General features: G+C 42.7%; 2 protein-coding genes across 2 annotated transcripts; one reads left to right on the top strand and one right to left on the bottom strand.

Annotated features, from left to right (window-relative positions):
- Positions 1–722: 722 nt before the first annotated feature.
- Positions 723–12,031, bottom strand: LOC133124374 (magnetosome-associated protein MamJ-like). Its single transcript, XM_061235522.1, has 8 exons — positions 11,842–12,031; positions 11,694–11,736; positions 11,106–11,172; positions 10,134–10,236; positions 3,275–4,735; positions 1,558–1,621; positions 1,069–1,193; positions 723–851 (listed from the first exon to the last, which is right to left on the bottom strand). The coding sequence occupies exons 3-8, from the start codon at positions 11,148–11,150 to the stop codon at positions 820–822; spliced, it is 1,830 nt and encodes a 609-aa protein (XP_061091506.1). The 5' UTR covers positions 11,151–11,172; positions 11,694–11,736; positions 11,842–12,031; the 3' UTR covers positions 723–819.
- A 285-nt stretch (positions 12,032–12,316) lies between these two features.
- Positions 12,317–17,374, top strand: wdr4 (WD repeat domain 4). Its single transcript, XM_061234462.1, has 11 exons — positions 12,317–12,451; positions 12,615–12,677; positions 12,916–13,062; positions 13,167–13,323; positions 14,148–14,260; positions 15,101–15,161; positions 15,568–15,672; positions 15,876–15,940; positions 16,228–16,414; positions 16,585–16,654; positions 16,984–17,374. Exons 1-11 carry the CDS (start codon positions 12,369–12,371, stop codon positions 17,193–17,195), a joined length of 1,263 nt encoding a protein of 420 aa, XP_061090446.1. The 5' UTR covers positions 12,317–12,368; the 3' UTR covers positions 17,196–17,374.
- The last annotated feature ends 798 nt before the right edge of the window (positions 17,375–18,172 follow it).

The raw sequence follows: 18,172 nt of genomic DNA, 5'->3' as shown, positions 1-18,172 counted from the left end.
GGCACCGGAGAATGGACATGCAAAACTGGATAGATTGTTTTTGGCACGTAAAACCACTTATGGATATCAGGAACAGAAAATCTTTCTAGAAAATACTGGAAGGGTGAACAACATCGGACCTATAAGAACATTACTTACGAGAACAGCAACAATAAAGATATTTGCAACAATACACACAACTGTATAGAATATATAAAAAAGTTTTATTACACGGACGGGTAACAGAAAACTATTTATATGCAGCGTTGAGTGATGTAATTGCGGGGTCATCATGGGTGGGCTAACCACATCGCCCTTAGCGATTACTTTTTTTGGGTGTTTTTTTATTTTTTTAGATGATATAAAATGGGGTCAAAGCATTTTTGCCCATTTACAAAACAAACATCCAGATGTCATACATTATTTTTGAAGGAATTATAAAAACTCATTCATTCATTTCTCCCATCAGAAATCAATTTTTTTGAAATTGCCAACAAACCTCCAGGGAATGACAACTTCCGAGGCCTACTTAATTCTTTGAGCAGACGATCATTCTTCAAAGCATATTTTTATTATATGCGGAGCATCTAAATGGTATTATAACAGGAACAATTCCATCTAACACTACTTAATCACTAAATCCAGTTTTTTCCTTTCCTACATATGCTTACCAGCTGGTTACTCAGTACCTCCATAATGTAAAGGTCACACGACACATTCACAGACAGGAGATGGAGACATGGTCATGGTACCCCAAAATGGAATTTTATTAGACATCTTTTGCTGATCATTACTGACATTGGAAAAGACAGACGCCAAAAACATTGATATCGACGATCTTCATTTAGGGGCCACTTCATCCAATTTGGGCTCTGAAAAACAAAAGAAAAACAAAACCAGTATAGCACATTCATGCCAATCACCCACTTTGTCAGCTGAAATAAATTTGTGACATCATAATCCTGGGGTATAGTAGCACAGAGAACATGAACTTGACACATGGAATCTGGCTTACATGTAGCTTCCAATAATCAGTTCAGCATGGGAACAATTGCAACAGCCAATTGAAATCCAAAACCAACCACTCACCAGGGAACTTGAACTCTGGGAACTTAGTGAGGTCACCGCCACCATACAGCCGCTGAAGCTTGGTCATCTCCTCAGACAAATTCTTTTGATACTCGGGGCCTGCATCAACCAGGCCACCTGAAGATCTGCAGATGAGGAGACCAACTTTAAATTTTGATGGCCAACGACAAAATCAGTATGACGTCCATTTGTCCAAGGATTTTCTATACAGCAGTCCAACATTTCAACAATCTGTTTAGTGTTTTAGAAGGACATGACAGATGTGCAAAAATAAAAGTGAGCAGCAGGGGGGAAAAATCTCAGGCCTGACAAATTTACTGTCACCCAAAGGGGGTGGGGGGTCCCTGATCAGAGCGGTATGATTTAGCACTCACTTCTAGGCTGCGGTGAGTGACACCAAGCAAGAGTAATTGCTGGTATAACAAGTGAGGGGGAATGAGCGTGTATGTTGAGAGGGAAAAAGAGAAGGGAAGTTGCTGTTAGACTCACTTGCTCTTGGTTGCATACTCTCTAATCTTATCCAGGAAGAGCTTCTGTATTGGATCCAGGCGAGCTGAGTACCAGAAGAAAAAAATTAATTACCCTCTGTTCTTTCAAGTTCATCGCCACGCAGCGTTTGACTACTCAGAAATCCCACCCATATGGTTGAGTAAATAAATGTAAAAAAGGAAAATAAATTACTCCATTTCTAAACCGTCATTTACAAAATGTGACGTGGGCAAAGAGCAGTGTACGTTCAGGGTACAAGACAAGAGGACTTTGTGAGGAGAGTACAAAGATCATAGTGCAGTGAATGTTCATGCTCTTCCACACAGTGTACAAAGAACACTCAAAAGTGTTCAGCTCATGGCACAGGATAGTGCTGAGCTTTGGTTCATTATCCCACCCACCTGGTGTTTTACCAAAATAAACAATTACCATTAAACACAAATTAAACTGAATATTTCAAATCAGTCCAAGACCCCACCCACCCCATGAATACCTCTGCATTACACAGGTCTACATCACAAACCAATTGAATGCAAGAGTCACTCAGAGGGTGAGGGGAAAAAAATAAATCAAAATCAGTCCATGCCATTTTGGTAGTCATCAGACCACATACACAAAGACCTCCAGCACCACTAAAGTACAGGTGATGAACTTCATGCGACTCCCAGTTGAGGAGAGGGGATGCAGAAGGGAGAGAGGAGTGTGAGAAAGAGAAAGAACTATGGCCATCATTGAAGGACTCCTCCATAGATCAGTCACTCCCAGCAGTAGGTTCTTTCTACTGGACCAGCAGGTGGGTAAGGGGTTTCCCAGGGGGAAACAGCCACCAGAGATCCAGGCTTGACGGTAAGCTTAGCATTAACCATTAACTCATGTGATGTCATATTGCCTTTTACACACAAACCTTTCAACCGGTTACACAGAATCACTACCAAAAATCATTGAGATAATTTTCTGTACAAAAGGTTTATTTTTCAAAAATCACTGGGAGTGAACTTTTTGGCGATCTGAGAAGATCTCAAAGTGAACTAGCACTGTAGAGTATCAGTGGTGGTTAAAAAAAAAAAAGAGAAAAAAAAAAAGTTTAATAAAAAAGAATGTTTGATTAGTACAGGAGACAAGCAGTGGCTAAAAAAATAAATAAAATAAAAATCCAAAGAGTTGGACTTGCAACAATGTATCCTAAGCTACGGAGGCCAGGCAAGGTGAAAGAGAAGAAGGAAGAAGCCAAAACCATGCACAAACGGAAATAAAATTGAAACCCTGCAGTTTACCAGAGCAGGTGGAGGTGATGGATGTGAAAAACCATGGCAGAGAAGAGTGAATGCAAAGCCAAGCAGGCGTGCTTGTCAGACAAGTGCATATTATGGGTGGACAACAGTTACCACAGTACACATGGATGCAGGGAAGCATGCTGTGTCATGATCCAGCAATGCAACAGGAGGAAGTCACACAAACGATTACGCAGGTCCCAAGTGCTACGGAATATGGGTGGCTTCAGCCTACAAGACTAGATAGTGGGTGAAATTAAATGGGGACATTAAAAGCTACAGAAATGTGTTATGCAAAAAAATAAGCAATGGGAACAATAAAAATGATGTAATATCTGCAAAACTAACACTCAAAAGAAGGAATGTCACAGGGAATGGAAACAACATCCTGTGGGCGGTGGGGCTCCACAGAGGAAAGAGAAGGGGTAAAGGGGTGTGGTGTGTACCCTCAGGCGACTCCACAGCTTCAGCGGGGGCCTCTGTAGGAAGCTCTTCTCCTGCAGCTTCAGCTACTACAGGAGCTGCATCAACCAGCTCCTCAGAACTCACAGCTTCTGCAGCAACTACTGCTTCAGCAGCAGCAGCTTCTGCAACTTCTGCAGTGGGCTCAGCTTCTGCAGGAGTGGCTTCAGCTGCCACTTCTGCAGCAACTTCTGCTGCTACGGTATCCACAACAGATTCGGCCGCAACATCTGCGGCTTCTGGCACAACCTCAGGGGCAGCTTCTGCGACAACCTCAGGGGCGGCTTCTGCAACAACCTCAGGGGCGGCTTCTGCAACAACCTCAGGGGCAGCAACCTCAGGGGCGGCTTCTGCGACAACCTCAGGGGCGGCTTCTGCAACAACCTCAGGGGCGGCTTCTGCAACAACCTCAGGGGCGGCTTCTGCAACAACCTCAGGGGCGGCTTCTGCAACAACCTCAGGGGCGGCTTCTGCAACAACCTCAGGGGCGGCTTCTGCAACAACCTCAGGGGCAGCAACCTCAGGGGCGGCTTCTGCAACAACCTCAGGGGCGGCTTCTGCAACAACCTCAGGGGCAGCAACCTCAGGGGCGGCTTCTGCAACAACCTCAGGGGCGGCTTCTGCAACAACCTCAGGGGCGGCTTCTGCAACAACCTCAGGGGCAGCAACCTCAGGGGCGGCTTCTGCAACAACCTCAGGGGCGGCTTCTGCAACAACCTCAGGGGCGGCTTCTGCAACAACCTCAGGGGCGGCTTCTGCAACAACCTCAGGGGCAGCAACCTCAGGGGCGGCTTCTGTAATGGCTTCTGGGGCGGCTTCTGGGGCCACTTCAGGGACAACTTCTGGAGCTGCAACAACAATTTCTGGAACAGCTTCTGGAGCAACTTCTGGAGTGGCTTCTGAAACAATTTCTGCAATAACTTCTGGAGCAACTTCTGGTGCTGCCGCAGCAACTTCTGAAGCTGCTTCAGGGGATGCTTCTACAGCAACTTCTGGAATGGCTTCAGAGACAACTTCTGCAACAACTTCTGGGGAAACTTCTGGGGCTGCTGCAGCAATTTCTGGGGCAGCTTCAGGAATAATTTCTGGAATGGGTTCAGAGACAAGTTCTGCAACCACTTCCGCTGCAGCTTCTGGGGCAGCTGTAGAAAGTTCTGGGGCAGCTGCAGCAACTTCTGGGGCAGCTTCAACAATTGATACAGCAGGGTCGGCGATGGTAGGAGCGGTGTCGGTTACTGGAGCAGCGGTATCAGCTACAGGGACGGCCTCGGCTACGGCAGGAACTTCAGTGCTAATGGCAGCCGGTTCAGCAGCTGGCAGAGGGGGTTCAACAGCCGCAGCTACAGCCGCGGCAGCATCTGATGACTGCCCCTTGGGAAACTCCACATACTTCTGGTGTTGTGTGAGCTTTTCTAAATCGAAGAAGGTTTTGACCTTGGGCTTTTCTAGGACGGAGGGGGGCAAGCAGAGATTTATTTCATTTAAATCACGCAATTTCATTCAAAATTATTCAATCGCGTTTTGTTTCGTCCCAGAAAACCGGCAACTATCAACGGCATAAGACAGACAACTCACCTACCAGCAGAGGCACAAAATGGCTCCCTCAAGAGCCAAGGAGTAGAATTGTCAGCAGAGCTCAGGAGCTACCTTCACTTGAATGCAAAGTGCTTTCCCCATTAACAAGAAAACATGCCACAGCAAAAGGTACTGTTCTGAAATGGTCAAACGGCCTTTAACAAGCTCAGACCCGAAGCAAACAGACTAGTCCAGAGGTGGACAATGAGGGCTGTATCTGTTTCTGGTTTTCATGCCAACTGCTGGCCAATTACTTAATTGGCTCTCACATTTATGTCATCTGACATTGCCAGTCAATGTCTGCCAGTCAAAGATGAATGCCAGTCAAAGACTGTTCTTGTGTCCCTGCATGATATGGTTTTACTGTGATCTAATCTCAGTGAACTAGTATTGGTGTGTACAGCCAATTACGTAATTTAGCCAAAGTAATTGGTGGAAACAAAAACCTGCATAAAACCCAGCCCTCCAGGACCGGAATTGCCCACCTGTGGACTAGTCCAAAGTTTGTGCATACTAGGGCATCAGATATGCCCTGTTCAAGCTTGAAAATGTACCTTCGACCATAGTCAGCATTTCAGCCTTAACTGAAATTTTTTTTTTACAGTGGCCATGGAATGAATCAGCAATTTATTGGTTGAAACTTCAAACTCTTACCAGGTAAATCACGAATGATACCGAAAACATCAATGTGGCATTACAAAAATCATTACTAACCACAGGAGCCAACAGGGGCTGCCATTCCTTCAAAGCCAATTAAAATGTTAATCACAAAACAATTCTCTTTGCCTCTCCAGCTGAGAAACAGACTCTCTGCTGGTGTTTAACAAGATGGCAGATCAAAAAACCCTTGAACATAAAAGTGGCCATAAAAACATTCTGGCAACCATCAATTTAACAGGAATGAGCAGCTCATTTTTAAAGCCAAATATTAGTATTTAATAACTCATATCAAACAAATGTGCAATAAACCAAAGTAAATTGGTTTAGGTGATGGCTCTCAAAGGCACAATTACAACTGCACATTCAACCAGAGATCCAATAAAAAGCAAATGTTCAGGCCATTTATTTGAGCCAATTCCATTTAGAGACTTCAGGAAGTCTTCTGACCCCTTCACTTTTTGCACACAATGACAAAGTGAAAACATGTTTTTAGACATTTTTGAAAATGCATTAAATCAAAGGTGAAATGTCATTTATATAAGTATTCAGACCCTTAATTCAAAACATTGCAGAATCCCCATTGACAGCAATTACAGCTTTGAGTCTTCTTGGGTAAGTCTCTACAAGCTTTGCACACCTGGATTTTGGCTGTTTATCCCATTCTTCCAGACAGATCCTATCAAGCTCTGTCACATTGGATGGGAAGCGTCTGAACTGCCATCTTCAGATCTCTTCACAGATGTTCTTTGGGGTTTAAGTCAGGGCTTTGCCTGGGCCACTCTATTCTTTTCCTCATGCTCTTTAAATGCGGCAAGCAAGGCTGTCATACTGAATGCCTTTTACTCAAGAGTGGCTTCAGTCTAGCATCTCCCAACTTCTACTGAGTTTTAACTGGAGGACAATCACCCTGACATTATGCTGTAGAATACCTTGATAAACCTGGTTAATAATTTCTTCCATTGATAATGGCAAGCTGTCCATGTCCAAAGGCAGCAAACCACCCACAAAGCATGATGCCCGCTCCACCATACTTCAACGTTGGGATGTTTTCATGTTGGTTTAGTTTTTATGGCATATATAGTGGTTCATGTTCTTCATAAACAATTCAACCAGTTTCATCAATCCACAAAACATTTTCTCCAATAGCATTGTGTCATGGTACTCTTTGGCATTTTTGGAGAACAGCAACTTCCTCTGTGGCATCCTGCCATGGACACCATGCCTGTTCAATATGTTGCATATGGTAGACTCATGAACAGAGATGTTAACCAATTCCAATCATTCCTTCAAGCATTTATAGCCATTATTCAAAGGTTCTTTTTGACCACATAGAGCATTCTGCGTTGTGCCTTTGGAGTCATCTTGGCTGGGCACCCACTTCTAGGGAGAGAGGCCAGAGTACTAAATCCACTCAGGGACAATTTGTCTAACTGTGAACTGATGAATATCTTAACTCTTTGAAGCTACTTTGTAACCCTTTCTAAATTTATGCAAATCAACTATTTTTGATTGTAGGTCTTCGGAGATCTCCCCTTTTTTCTATTAAAAAAAAAAAAAAAAATTTTTTACATGGCATGGCTCACATCAGCAGATGCATCTTGTTTGAGTGTTTTTTTCATGAGTGAAAGTAGCTCTAAACCACACCTCCAATCTCATTTCATTGATTTGACTCCAGGTTTGCCAACACCCGACTTGAATTAGCTTTTGTTGAAGTCATTAGCTTCCAGGTTCACATACTTCTTCAAACCTATACTGTGAATGTTTCAATGATGTATTCAACATGGAAAAGAACAAAATCATTTATTTGTTATTACTTTACAGATTTTTGTCCTCTACTGTAACTTAAAATATGGTCTGATCTTCATTTAAGAGAAATGTATATATAAACGCAGGTAATTCTAAAGGGTTCACTTTTTCTTGTAAATGAGAGATTTCAGTTTTTGTAAATAATTTCTAAAAACATGCATTCACTTTGTCATTATGGGTACCTTTTATAGTGGAATTTTAACCATAACCACCATAGATCTGGCAACACAAATCTGCATTAACTGCTAACAATACAGATCAGCTGATGCCATTTGGACAGATTTGTCCTTCCTCCAGCCACAAAGCGTGAAAACTGAAGAGGCATTTTAAACACCAAATTGATCTTTTATTTTTAAACCTCATTAGCTAGCTGCACCCATCACTGGCAGAGACATGAGAATATCAATCATGCTTGCCGTGCACAGGAGAAGCTACCAACTTAGCCAGGTCCTTATGCCATAATTTATTATCTGATGATTTCATGTTTATGGCAATCGGTAGCCAAACAGAGTTGTAAACAGGCTGAGAGCAATAAGAACCGGTGTTTTAAAGTCAAATCTACAAACAAGAATGTCCACTATAAATTAGTGTAGCAGTTTGGCTGATTATTGGCACTGAAGCTTTTCTAATACTTTGAACAAGTTGATAAATCAGGTTTGTCACAGATTCAATTTGTTTTAATTGCAACTTCAAACTATTGTCAAAATACTAGTCTTAAAAAACATTCCAAAAAGTTTTTGCTTTACATGCATTTATGCTAAGTTTTTTTTTTTTAAAGTTGGACAGATGACATTGCTCCAGATTCAAGAAACGTGAACTGTTCTTCAGTCTTCAGTAAAATATCCTTGCATCCAAAAACAAACAAATGTGCACTATTTGTAATGAAATGAGTGGAATAACTGTACAAATAGTAATATAACAAAATATAAGCACTTAATAATGGGTTACATATTTTGTGTGGGAGAATAAGCAACATTTTAAGAAGACTGCTTCAAATTTCCATTCAGTCAAAACTCCGCGTACATTGGTGGGTTTGTTTCGTTTTGAAGCAAGCTTGAAAAAAATGCAGTGCTGTGAGATAATATTGATCTTCTGCAAAAGTGGAGGGAAGTCCAAGTGGTCCTTGGGATGTAATTTTCCTTCCATTGGACTCCTTCAAATCTCTAGAATAAAAGTCACTGGACTATGTCTGCAACATTGGGATAATACACTGATCTTTACAGGGTGTGTTTGGCCATGAAGTGCATCTCCATTGGTGGGCTGAATGGTGCTTCTTCTGTGGTGGCACAGGTTTAATATGGTGGTGCGATTAGCTGGAGCAGTGAGGTGTTAAGCAGCAGGACGACATCCTTCCAGGACCATCACATAGGCAAACACTGCAAGCCACATTCCAGGTTTCACAAATACATTTCCCTATTTTCATCTTTGCAGATACTGGATTTCATCTTCAGGATTGGACGGGAATTTTTTATTTATTAATATCATTACTTCGACTTGTTTTACGGCATCATGGCTTTGTTAGCTTGCTTGCAATTGATAACCATTTGGCTTCTCTGGGTGGCTGCACCAACTTCAAGGGGAGCAATGGTGGTAGCTTCTGGCATCTTGCTTTCAGGGAAGGAGACAGCCTGATCAGATACAGAAACGCAGTGGTGTGCCTGAATGTGTAGGCTCGAAAACATTTGAGATGCTGAACACATTGGATTGTTGCTTGCAGTCAGGCATTTCACATGCAGCTGCAGATTTTCATTCCTCTCTTCAAGACCTCTCAAGTCTTCAGTTTTTATCTGGATCCTTACACGGCAAGGTAACAGGGAGAAGGCATCTGTAGAGCACGGCTCTTCAAAGACCGTAGTTATTCTGTCCCTTTACCATATGATTTATTTCTCACATTCATAATCCATACAAAACATACATTTAATTACTATGCCTGCTTCAGAGTGTTCCAACCTTTTAGCCCACATTCAAGGATAAAAAACCCAAAACCCTGGATACATGAATGGTGAGAACACTGTGGGCTTCCCCTTGACATTCATTGTCAGAATATCCCAGAGGCGGCACAAGTGCGCCCATCAGTCTTCAGAATCAGAACAGTCTGGGGAGACAGAAGGGTTCATAGTTTCTAAATCTTCACTTTGCTTTCTCTTCAGTCTGAAAATCACTCACTTCTCCCAGTGGAAGCTTTGCTCAAGGTTTCAACACTATGATCACTATGTAGACCTTAGGATGGTGAAGCAATTCATTCTTAAACTCCACCTCTGCTGGGCTTGCACACGCAGGTCTTTTGACCTTCTTCCTTTACATGGATCAGATGCATTAACTCAATTTCCAATTAAAACAGCATGTGGGGGAAGTTTGGCTTCAACGGCTTCCCAGTAATTTTCAGTCTTTGTATTGTCAGCACTTCAGGCTTTCCGTTTCAGGGCCAAGTGTCAACCATACCATGGGGGAAGGGAAGCCATCGTCTCAGTTGGTTTGAGGTCATTAATTGAAGGGAGCTGTCCAACAGTTGATTGGTGGAAATCTCAGACAAGGGTTATCAGATTTGTTTTTAACTTTAGCCAGAAAAACCAGAAATGTACTTTAGGAAAAGTCTAAATATTTTCAATAAAACATTGCTCCTTTAGTCTTTTTAAATGTGTTTTTTCTCCCACACAAGTAACCCAGTGTGCCTGCATTACTAATTATACAATCAACGACTAAGAATACAACAGTCTTTATAATATAAACCTATAACAGAAAAAAAAAAAGTATTTTTTTTTTTTAATGATTGAAAAAAAAACAATGATAACTACAACTTACTTATGTTCGTTTTTTTATCAGGTTTCTTCGGCCCTCCAGGCTTGGTCGTGAGTGTGGCAGCAGGCGCTCTTCTCAAAGTGCCCAAGGTTCCCAACTGCAGACACTGAACAGGAACAAAATACGAAAAAAAAAATACAATAAAATTCGCGTGGTTGTCGTTAACTACTAGCTATATTAACAATAGAACGAATTAGGCTACTATTCGTGATGGTAAGACCATTGCGAAAAGCTGGTTAAATTGCCACAATCAAAATGCGTTCCACAATAAAACTGACCTTTAAGCTACTGACAACAATATACAAGGGAAGTCACAAAAGACCATTTTAGACCTCCCACAATTATTACCACATTAAAAAATATGGCACAATCAAAATTAGATCGAAAGGTACGACAACAGGATACGTGCGCTGATTATAATACCACTGAGAAACGTTACTTTTGAGATGAAAAATCCACGTTATCTACAATTGCGTGATATTTGTTGCTGTGAAATTGCCGATTTGATCAAAAAATGGATTCAATGGGAGAACAAATTAGATGTAAAGGGCATTAATATGAACGTTAAGTCAACAATGAGGCTCATGTGCGGAACCGCGTGCAATTTGTACAGTATCCGAATTCATATTAGATAGCCTGACACCAAACTAGGCCGACCTAAGCCCTGCTTTAGTCAGCTAGCGTTATGCATTCATTACACACAAATGAACTGGCAAATGCTAATGTTATCACTTGAATTAAGCCAGCTAAATCATTTAAATCATTATTCACAATTCACAAAGGGGTGTTGCTACATTGAAAGCTAGTTATTTAGCTAGATATCCAACTTCCGGGCTCGCGACAGAACTAGCAGAGCAAAGTCACCACTGATTGTCATGCTGCATATTAATACATCACATTATCGTACGTGCATTGGAGCAAAAATGATCGTATCAACAATTACACTCTGAAGGGACATAAATGACATTACATTACCTTGAGAGACCCAGCTCGACCTAAGCGGAGGAAGGAGGCCGCCATCTTTACGCTGTCAAAATGATCCCTACGGAAACACGGACTTCAATTATTCGGTCCGAAGAGCCACCTAACCCAAGTTAAATCAATGCATGGTGCATGTGCGGTTCAAATGGGTATTATCTAAAAAAAAAAAAACATTAAGTAATTTGGGATAAATAGCATAACCACTGAAACCCGTATTATGGAACTTAATTTTCTCTTGGTAATGTTTTTTCCGTTAAGCCAGTTTAACATATTTTGGTAATCTCCAACCATTTTAACATCAGGAAGCTCACAATACACATAACACAAACAAAAATTCAATACATTCAAAATGTTATTTGAAGCATCGGCTTCCGTAGATATGCAATGCGAATAAAATGTCGCATAGGCCTACTTCTAGGCTACTTGATCGCCAGGTGTTCAGGATATATATTGGAAACCCGACAGCAAACCATTTGTAAACCAAAATTAGACCATTCTTTCACTTGTGCAGACTTTCTCTCAATCTAGATAATGCTGAGGGACACGTTGACATTGGAAGAAGTAGGCTACTGCTCAAGTTACCACTTCGGCGAGATCCAGCCGCTCCGCTTCAGTTGAATCACAGCTGTGTGGTAAAAAAAGAGAGTTAAAGTATTAACTACCGAGGCCGGACATATTTCCAAATGTATCCATGAAATGTAAACATGTGCATTACAACGGATAATATTACCAACGCTGACTGTCTACTAGCTTGACCAGGCCGTCGATGCACGTCAGCTTATGTAACGTTAACGTTGTCCCTCACTCATAGCGACACACCCCCTTTCCTGAAGGTGCACACTTGTAGAACCCCAGCCGACCAGCGGCACTGCTGGCTGCTGCACACAGTTCAGTGCTGTTAAACCGCTGATCATACGATTCCGCCGCTCAACAGACTTGTGCAGACTATGCTGTTTTATTGACTTTTTGTTTTATTTATCTTTCTACTATTTATCGACAAAATTGTGCTGATTTTCATATGCGCATCAAATGAAAAGTTGTGAACTTGTCACTATATGTTAACAGGGATATGCCCAGACTATTTGTTGGTCAGGGATTCAACTTCTTTTTTCTTTTAATATGTTGAAGAATATATTTACAATAAAAAAGGGATTCAACTTCTGATGCTTAGTGGTGTTATTGGATGACGTATAAAATATGCGACCGGATCTCGACCCTTCCACGTGAAATAAGTGCTGCAGCAGAACAGCAGCGACGATGGCGACTCTGGCAGCTTGTGGGGAAAACTTGGTGGTATGCTGTGGGAGAAATCTCATTGCCATTCACAACAATCTCGACCGGTTTGTATTGAAGACGCTTTTCAGAATGATTTAGTTATTCCTGAATCATATCCATGTTTCAAATCGAATGATAGCGATGGCACTGATCTCGGATTATATTTTTGGTCATCGGTTAATATAATGATTAGTGACATTCCCTTCCAATTCCATATTTGTTTATTAGAGAGCCATTTGTATTCGACTGCAGTAAGGCGGAGCAGAAACCCAAGGAGAGCGATAATAAAAGGTAGCTATCATTTCCAATTGTTTCACCTCTGCTGTCTGCTGTTTGAGGGGGTGATGATGTTCTCTTCAATGAAAATATTTGTTTTAGCCAAACTTGAGCTCTATGCAAGCTATGATTTCTCCCTGGCATCATATGTTGTTCTCACAGTATTGCCAAAACAGATACGATATTGCCATGTATTTTCAAGTTAATCTAACAAACGAACTAGCTAATGTGGTTTTGCTCCCCCCTCCCAAAGTGAGGACGGTGGTTCGGAGGAGAAAGGTTGCGACCGAATTCTAGCGTTTGCCTTTTCCACGTCGGGCAATCTCCTCGCACTCACAGATGACAATAAACATCTCGTCCTCTTTCGAACTAATCCTTCATGGGAGTGCATCAGTACCAGGTAGGCTATTGTTTTCACCCTTGAGGACTGTGGGCGTGCATTTTTAATTGGCCCTTGCATTAACAAAAACGGCTTAGCATAACCATATGCTTCTCACCCTGAAGGTGGGTGGTGAGGAAGTGCACGTCTTTGGAGTTTACTAGGGCTGAAGACCTGTTGCTGGTGGCAGACAAGTCCGGCGATGTTTATTCTTTCTCTGTGTCTGAGCCTGAGAAACCAGGACAATTGAAACTGGGACATTTGTCCATGCTGCTGGGTGTGGTAAGAACCGCTTGTACACCCACACATACTACACTTCAGCAATATATAAATCAATTCTACCATGCTTTAGCAGAACCTCTCAATTATTTAAACGTCTTGTATCTGAAAGGACACACTCCGCTTGGCTTACGGAAGGGGTGACCAACCCTGGTCCTGGAGAGCTGGTCCTGTGACTAAGCAACTGCTTTAATTGATCAATTAACTCCCCTCACCTGATTCTTGGTTCTGAATTGGTTGCTGACTTTAGCCAAACCAACACACCCTGCACCTCTCCAGGACAAAGGTTGGCCACCCGTGGTTTACAGGAAAACACTCCTTTAGTCCGTGGTGTGTTAGACCAGTGGTTCCTAAACTCAGTTCTTGAGTCCTGGGGTATGGTTAGGTTTGATGGCCAGGTGTCAACACATTCACCAATTAGGAGCCTTCTGATTCACATCAGTCTTTAATCTGATCAGTTAAGGATATGCACAATAAGCACAATATGCACATGGGCATTTTATTCTTTATGGTATGCATAGCTATCTGACAAAATGTGGTTTTAGAAGGTAGTCCCCCTAAACATGAAATGCACCTAATTAAGAAAGATTAACAGCTTGTTAAAATTCCTGGATTGCAATTGTGGTTGGAACGAAAAGGACCGAGTTTGGGAACCACTGTGTTAAGACAGTGTGATGTATCCTTTGGACGACACAAGTCTCCTACAGGAGTCAAGGGGCACAGACCACTGATTGCGGCATAAGGTGTCACTGGTTAAAGCCTGTCTTTGAGACAAATGTCACTTGTATGTGCACTGCCCGTCTCCTAAGATTCTCTGCCTGCCGCAGGCCGTGAGCCCAGATGACAGATATGTCATCACTGCTGACCGCGACGAGAAGATCCGTGTCAGCCTCTTGAGTTTGCCCCACAACATCCAGTCCTTCTGCTTGGGCCACTGCGAGTAAGTTCCCCTCCCCCAAAAGTCTACACACAGAAAAATAATTTATGCTCTGTCTTCAAAATGATTTGTCACCTATTTCATGGTTCAAAGTCTTCCGTCAATATGCAAAAGGTAATTTGAAGTGATGTGATTGACATATAGCTGCTGTTCCTATCATTTCAGTAAACTGTTTCAGGGGCCGGTTGCACCAGCTGGACATAAAAAAAGCGTTAACTGTTAAATTGGTTGTGTTCAATATTTATGCCTGTCGCACCATCTGAAAATGACTGGGCACAGCTACGTTCAGCCTTGACAATGCATGTTCACGTTATGTTGTGCAAATGTTGCTAACCAGTGTGGGTTGCTTGGCGACAATACTTCTACTGGTTGATTTGTTGACATTAATTGTGTCAGGGGAAGGAAAACTGTTAAGAATACTGTCAGCTACTTGCCCTACTCTCAAAAATGTATTTAGTTACATATCGGTACTGTAGCCCAAGGATTATGAAATGAGAAAGGTAACAGCTGACACTCACAGCATCAGTTAATACTGAGTTTCTTTACAGCAGTCCTATGGATACATTTGAGTTCTTAAGCCTTAATTGGCATAGACTGAAGGGACATGGAAAGAATGAACAAATTAGGATCTGCATCACCTTCTGGACAGAGACGGAAGATCTATACACATTGTATTAAGAGCATAATTATAACGCATTCTAGAGAGTAAGGAGTAAGAAGCATTCAGCAGAATACAAATTCTGTGAATATGAAATGTTTCTTTTTTTCATTCAAAAAAGAAAAGGAAATCCGTACAAACTACATGCTGCCCCCTCCTAATGGCTCCCCTTTCTTTGTCCATAGGTTTGTCAGCTGCCTGTCCATCCCTCTGGCATATCCACAATGGCTGCTCTCTGGGTCTGGGGTATGAACTTTGGGGGCCGATAGGAAATAACTATGGCTATGAGTATTTATGGAGCCCACAATTTTACAGGAAGAATGAAATCTGGTGCTGTGGTCGATTTTGTAGTTCAGAAACGGACCTTATAAATTGTAAAAAGTCAAGGTGCTTGTAAATATCAAGTATTATGTCGCTATAATTGAAATTAATGCAAGTCATTTAGATGAGTCCATCAGTTAAAATATGTCTACAGAATCCCTAGCGATCCTGTACCTGATATTCTTGCAGGTTGTGGAATGACGCTAGGCTGGGCTGCCACAGGATGGGCTAAAGGCCTTAGGCTGTGAGATTGCTGTCCCCTCTCTCTGGTACTCCCAGTGGGCAGTGCTGCTTAACCCCGGTATGACCCTACTGTTGTGATGCCGGGCAGGATGGGACTGTGAAGCTGTGGGAGTACGAGTCGGGCCGGCGCCTGCAGAGCTTGGACCTGAAAGAGCCGAGTGTGACCCAGGCCTCTGACAGTGACGGCGACAAGGTAACTCCCTAAATCCTGATTCAGACGCGAAGGGAATTTAATATCCTGAAGCATATCCGCGCTGTTGACGAGGAACAGCACTTTAAATATTTTCACTTCAAAGTATGTGGGCTAGCAGAGTGGAGGACCTACTGTATTGTATTGCCCCAACCTTTCACATGCGAGGATGCACATCCTTTTCTCTGTTTCTCTCCTGTCTTCAGAGGGCAGCTGTGAGTAGGATTGCGCTTTCTCCAGACTGTAGCCATGTGGCAGTGCTGTGTGAGAGGTCAGTGTTCCTCTGCCTTTCCCCCCCACCTCAAGAAATCCATCAGCACCTTTACATTGAGTTACAGGGCAGTAGGTTCTGACTGACCCCCATGGGCAGCCCTGATGTTTAGTCATGGCAGGAATATTTCTAATGGTAAACATCAAGGTTATGATGAGTGATTTACCAACCCCCCCCCCCCCCCCCCTGCTGTGGACTGCTGTGATTGTGGCTGAACCGTGATGGTGAATGTAGCTGAATGAATTGTGAAAATGCAGTGGGGTGTAATAGTGTTCCTGTGATCTTAGAGTTCCCTCGGTGCAGCTGTTCCGACTGGAGAAGGCTCTGGAAGGCCAGCTCACGCCCTGTGAAAGGCTGACCCTCTCTCATTGTGTCTGGGACGTGACTTTTGACCCTTCAGGCCGGCTGTGGGTCCTACAGGAAAGCCAAGAGACCCCCATCATACTGTACACATACACACAGGACTGCTGGGAGGTATTTATACTATATATTGCACACTCAAACACACAACCACACTAATATTCATAAGGACCACTCAGACATACACTCACACGTGCATGGACATCACATGCGTGCACACATTCACTCTTATGTTATAGTAACAAGAATATCTTTCCCTCTCCCACTCTCTCATCCTCTTTCAGTCTTGTCCAGAGGATCCTGGCTTGAGGAGAATTTTGGATGTTTTGTGTTCCCACTGGAACAGTTTTCAAGGTTGGTAGTTCCTGCTTCTTCCATCCCGCAGTGGCTTCCTTATGTGGCGAGCAGGGACGGTACACTGGCAGGGAAAACACTCAGCCTTATGGAATGGGACTGGACTGAACATCTTTACCCATACCTTCACCCATGTTAGAGTGGATTGTGTTCCTCTGTTTCAACTTTACTGGTTGAATCAAGCTGTGCCATGTACAATCATTTTGGGAATGACACGTAGTTCATAGATGACTCAATTTTGTTTGTGTGAGACACTGTCACTGTGTGTTTGTGATGCTTCTTGTGAGTGATTTGTCTCATTGATTTAGTGTGTGTGTCTCGTTTAACAGACTCTGCGGGTGTGGAGAGCTGTTTCCAGCACCTGTACAAGGTGAACTTCGACAACATGGCATCCTACCTGCAGAGGAAGCAGGAGAGGATCCAGAAACTTCAACAGAAGAAAGGCAAGAAGAGGGCCGGACAACTCCCACAATCCAATGGGGCCAGCAAAAAGAAGCGAGGCAAGAAGATGGGTTGGGTTAGGGCAGCGCCCACCAGCTGAGATTATTTTTTGGACGGGGGGGTTGTAAATCTGGGGTGTTGTGTACCTAACATAACTGAAAATCTTAAATGGCCTTCAACACCCTGAAGGTTCATGAGTTGTTTATGATTTGGGCTTATGAACTATATAAAGTTTTGAGTTGGCATCTTTTTTATTGTAATAAACGTTTTCATTTCTGACCTTCTTTCTTTGGGGGGTGGGGGTTGGAGAAAAAAAACCATAAGCCTTAAAACTATATATCATAATCCACCATTTCATGGCATGGGATGGTCTTTAATTGCTCGGTTTTAGTTCATTTAATTTAATTTAGGTAATTAAGGTAATTTGCCTTTTTTGCCAACTATGTTTTCACAGTCTCACTCTATTAGCAACCTCTCAACCTGCAATTTGCATCACTCTGCTTCTGACCATTCAGAGCCCCTGCTATCAAACGACAAGTCGCACCGCATGTGGTAAACTAACTCTGTTACCTTTTTACCTTATCATTATTCCATATGTTTGTGCCACTTCATGCCTGTGCCGCTGGCATAAAAATATGCAACCAATCAGAGACTTGTCTCTCCAGACCAAAGAATACGCAACTCTGGCTGTTTCCTGATTCAGGTAACCATGCCCTGTGTACTTAACAGACCACTTACTTTGTGTTTGACCTCAGATATTCCGAAGCTGAAAGTGTGTGAAGCGCAGCTACTGAGAAACTGATGTACTGACTGGTGAAGGCTGTAAACCAGGGGTGGCCAAGGACCAGTGCACAATCCAAAGTCCTCCCCAGTATTTTGTTACGATCATCTGGATCTGCCAATTGGCACAATTCTTCAGCCCAAAGGTATAATGAATGGGTGAAACCAATTGGCTAGTTCATGTTCATGGGTGGCTTTTTACTTTCTGACCCCTGGATTTTCCACCACAGAAGGGTAGATATTGGAAAAGCCCTCGCTGACTCCAGAAACACAATCTCTTGCTGCCGGCCCCAAATG

This window comes from Conger conger, chromosome 3, assembly GCF_963514075.1.
Source record: "Conger conger chromosome 3, fConCon1.1, whole genome shotgun sequence".
NCBI lineage: Eukaryota > Metazoa > Chordata > Actinopteri > Anguilliformes > Congridae > Conger > Conger conger.
This window is presented reverse-complemented; position numbering and strand designations above follow the sequence as displayed.

Coding starts and splice junctions, on each gene's coding strand:
- LOC133124374 (XM_061235522.1), bottom strand. CDS start 11,150: ATGGCGGCCTCCTTCCTCCGCTTAGGTCGAGCTGGGTCTCTCAAG. Junction 10,237..11,105: donor GTCGAGCTGGGTCTCTCAAG/GTAATGTAATGT, acceptor GTTCCTGTTCAG/TGTCTGCAGTTGGGAACCTT. Junction 1,194..1,557: donor GAGTATGCAACCAAGAGCAA/GTGAGTCTAACA, acceptor CCTCATCTGCAG/ATCTTCAGGTGGCCTGGTTG.
- wdr4 (XM_061234462.1), top strand. CDS start 12,369: ATGGCGACTCTGGCAGCTTGTGGGGAAAACTTGGTGGTATGCTGTGGG. Junction 12,452..12,614: donor ATTCACAACAATCTCGACCG/GTTTGTATTGAA, acceptor TTTGTTTATTAG/AGAGCCATTTGTATTCGACT. Junction 16,415..16,584: donor ACACACAGGACTGCTGGGAG/GTATTTATACTA, acceptor ATCCTCTTTCAG/TCTTGTCCAGAGGATCCTGG.